This window comes from Schistocerca serialis, unplaced genomic scaffold, assembly GCF_023864345.2.
Source record: "Schistocerca serialis cubense isolate TAMUIC-IGC-003099 unplaced genomic scaffold, iqSchSeri2.2 HiC_scaffold_1322, whole genome shotgun sequence".
NCBI lineage: Eukaryota > Metazoa > Arthropoda > Insecta > Orthoptera > Acrididae > Schistocerca > Schistocerca serialis.
In genome coordinates this window covers 59,366-62,100 of record NW_026047539.1, presented here as the reverse complement: position 1 = coordinate 62,100, position 2,735 = coordinate 59,366, and the positions used below count along the sequence as shown (strand labels likewise).

General features: G+C 60.1%; 1 protein-coding gene across 1 annotated transcript; it reads left to right on the top strand.

Annotated features, from left to right (window-relative positions):
* The first annotated feature begins 1,490 nt into the window (after positions 1-1,490).
* LOC126439389 (uncharacterized protein T26G10.4-like) lies at positions 1,491-2,234 on the top strand. The gene has a single exon (XM_050090564.1). It carries the CDS (start codon positions 1,491-1,493, stop codon positions 2,232-2,234), a length of 744 nt encoding a protein of 247 aa, XP_049946521.1.
* The last annotated feature ends 501 nt before the right edge of the window (positions 2,235-2,735 follow it).

The window sequence follows — 2,735 nt, the reverse complement described above, 5'->3', positions numbered from 1 at the left end:
TACTCTGATGTGTCTCAGCACGGACACGGTCTGGACATGTGTGTCCCGACCTTAAGAGGGGACGGCGACCTCGAACAAACCGACCCCGTCCCAGTCCCAATCTTCCATCGCAGAACGTCCGTCCACCACCGAACCTGACAGCCCCTCCTGTACCCTCCCAACAGGGCGCAACCGAGGCAGCTGCGGCCGACGCATAGCTAACGGAGAGGCAGCGGCGCTGGCTGGCGGCCCTGGAGAGCGTCCACGACCAGCCGTGGGACACATTCGACGGGATCATCGAGGACTTCATCTCCGAGATCGCCGAGACGAAGCCGCCATGCCAGGCGGTCGGAGGTCGACAGGACGGCAACCAGCAGCAGCACACCGCGGCCAGGGCCGCGCCGGCGCTGCTGCCAATCCCCCTCCCCCTGGCCCTACACGCGGCCGCGGTGGGCGGCGCGGTGGACGTGGCGCACAGCGTGCGGCGGCCGCCGAGCGTCGGTACGATGCGAATGCAGCGTCTGAAATTCAGAAACGGTACCGCGCGGACCGGCGCAAGGCGATGCAGCGCGTCCTTGGCGAGATGTAGCCGTACTGCCAAATCTATGGCAACGTGCCCACGGAGCACTTCAGAAAAATCTATACTACAACCGACTTTCCTGTTACAGATGCACCAGCCGCTGTCCAGGACTTCGCCGCCACCACGACTCCTGATGTCAGCGCGGAGCTCCTGACGACTATCCCCGCCACAGAGGTGCAACAGCGGCTCCAGAACGCGAGCAATACTGCTCCTGTGGCAGACGAAGTCACCTACTCGCACTAGCGGCGTGAGGATCCTGGATGTCATGTGCTAGATGAGATGATCTCGCACTGCTGGGAAGAGCGGAGGACTCCAGTGCAGTGGAAAGTATCAACTACCGTCCTCATCCACAAGAAAGGGGACGTCTCGGACGTGACGAATTGGCGGCGTCTAGCATTGAGCTCCACCATCTCTACGCTCTTTGCTGCAATCGTTGTGGATCGCATAACCCTCTGGGCAGAGTGTCTGAGCCTGCTCTCCCCAGAACAGAAGGGTTTCCGCACGTTCAAAGGCTGCTATGAGCACAACTTCATTTACAGATGGCAATTGATGATGCAAGACGCAGGGGACGCCAAGCTTGCTTTTCTTGGCTTGATCTAGCGAATGCTTTCGGATCAGAGCCTCACGCTCACCTCCTCGGAGTACTGAGCAGGATGGGACTACCAGAGCAATTGCATCTAATTGTCGACATGTACAATGGTTGCTCCACCCGCGTCTGTACATCTGACGGGCTAACGGCGGAGATAGAGATTCAGGCTGGGGTCAAGCAGGGCTGTCCACTGTCGCCCATCATCTTTAACCTCGCGCTCGAGCCGGTACTTCGCGCCGCAACCGCGCTCAGAAATGAGTGTGGTATTCCGCTTAGCGGCGTCAGTGTGAGTGCACTGGCGTATGCGGACGATATCGTGCTTCTAGCGCAGGAACAGAGGCGATGCAGACGCTCCTCAATGTTGTGGGTGAGGCGGCGACGTGGGCCGGGCTTACCTTCAAGCCGTCGAAGTGTGCCACGCTTCACATCCGCCATCGCGAGACATTGGGCTCTGTATTCGCCCTGCAAGGGGGAGAACCAGCCGTGCTCGGTGAGGGTGACGCCTACCTCCATCTTGACGTCCCTACGGGGTACAAAGTCTCGCACATGCCAACGGATGCGATCGCGGCAATTCGACGCGACTTGCAGCTCCTGGACGCTTCCCTGCTGGCTCCCTGGCAGAAGATTGACGCTGTGCGTGTCTTCCTCCTCCCTAGGCTTGACTTTGTCATGCGGGGCGGAGCGGTACGCAAGGGGCCGCTATCTGCACTCGACAAGGCAGTGAAAGCGGCTGTCAAATCATGGCTCTTCCTTCCACAGCGTGTGTCCACTGAACAGCTGTACCTCGCGCTGAGAGAGGGAAGATGTGGCTTGACGCCGCTCGCGGACGCTGCGGACATCTCGACGATCGTCCACGGCTTCCGCATGCTGCACTGCGACGACGCCACCGTCCGCGACATCGCCTGGGCCACACTATGTACGGCTGCCCGCCGCCGACTTGGGAGGAAGCCGAATCGGGCCGACTTGGTCACCTACCTTAGCGGCAGCGTCGAGGGTCACCTCGCACGAGACGGAGGCGACATCCAGTCGCTGTGGACACATGTCAGGAACGCCACAAGGCGCATAGCGCCGCGTGGTGTCACCTAGTGCTGGAGTAATCAGCTTTCTGAGTTGCAGGTGGAGGTCTGCGGCCGGCCCGCCATCGCGGCCGACCCACCACTGCCGATGTCTTCCTCTCCTCCCCTAACCTCCTTTGTCGCATAGCGGTGGACGTCCTCGACCCTATTGGCAGTGACCATCTCCCTGTCCTCCTCACCGTGTCAGACGGTAGTCGCCCCCATCCTGATCCTCACATCCACGCTCCCCCGAAATATGTCCATGATTATTCCTGTGTCGACTGGAATTCCTACTGGGATACCCTCTCTACCCAGGTCGATAGCGAACCCATCGCCTAAAACCACCTTGATGATCTTACCCATGCCACCTCCTTTCTCCAGCAGACCTTGGCTGAGGCCATGGAGGCTCACATCCCTACTGTAGCCATCCACCCGCACCATCCCACTTTACCCCCACAGGTCGTCCTACTCCCCTGTGAATCCTGCCGTCTCTACCGTGCCTTTCTTCACATGTGTGACCGTGACATACGAC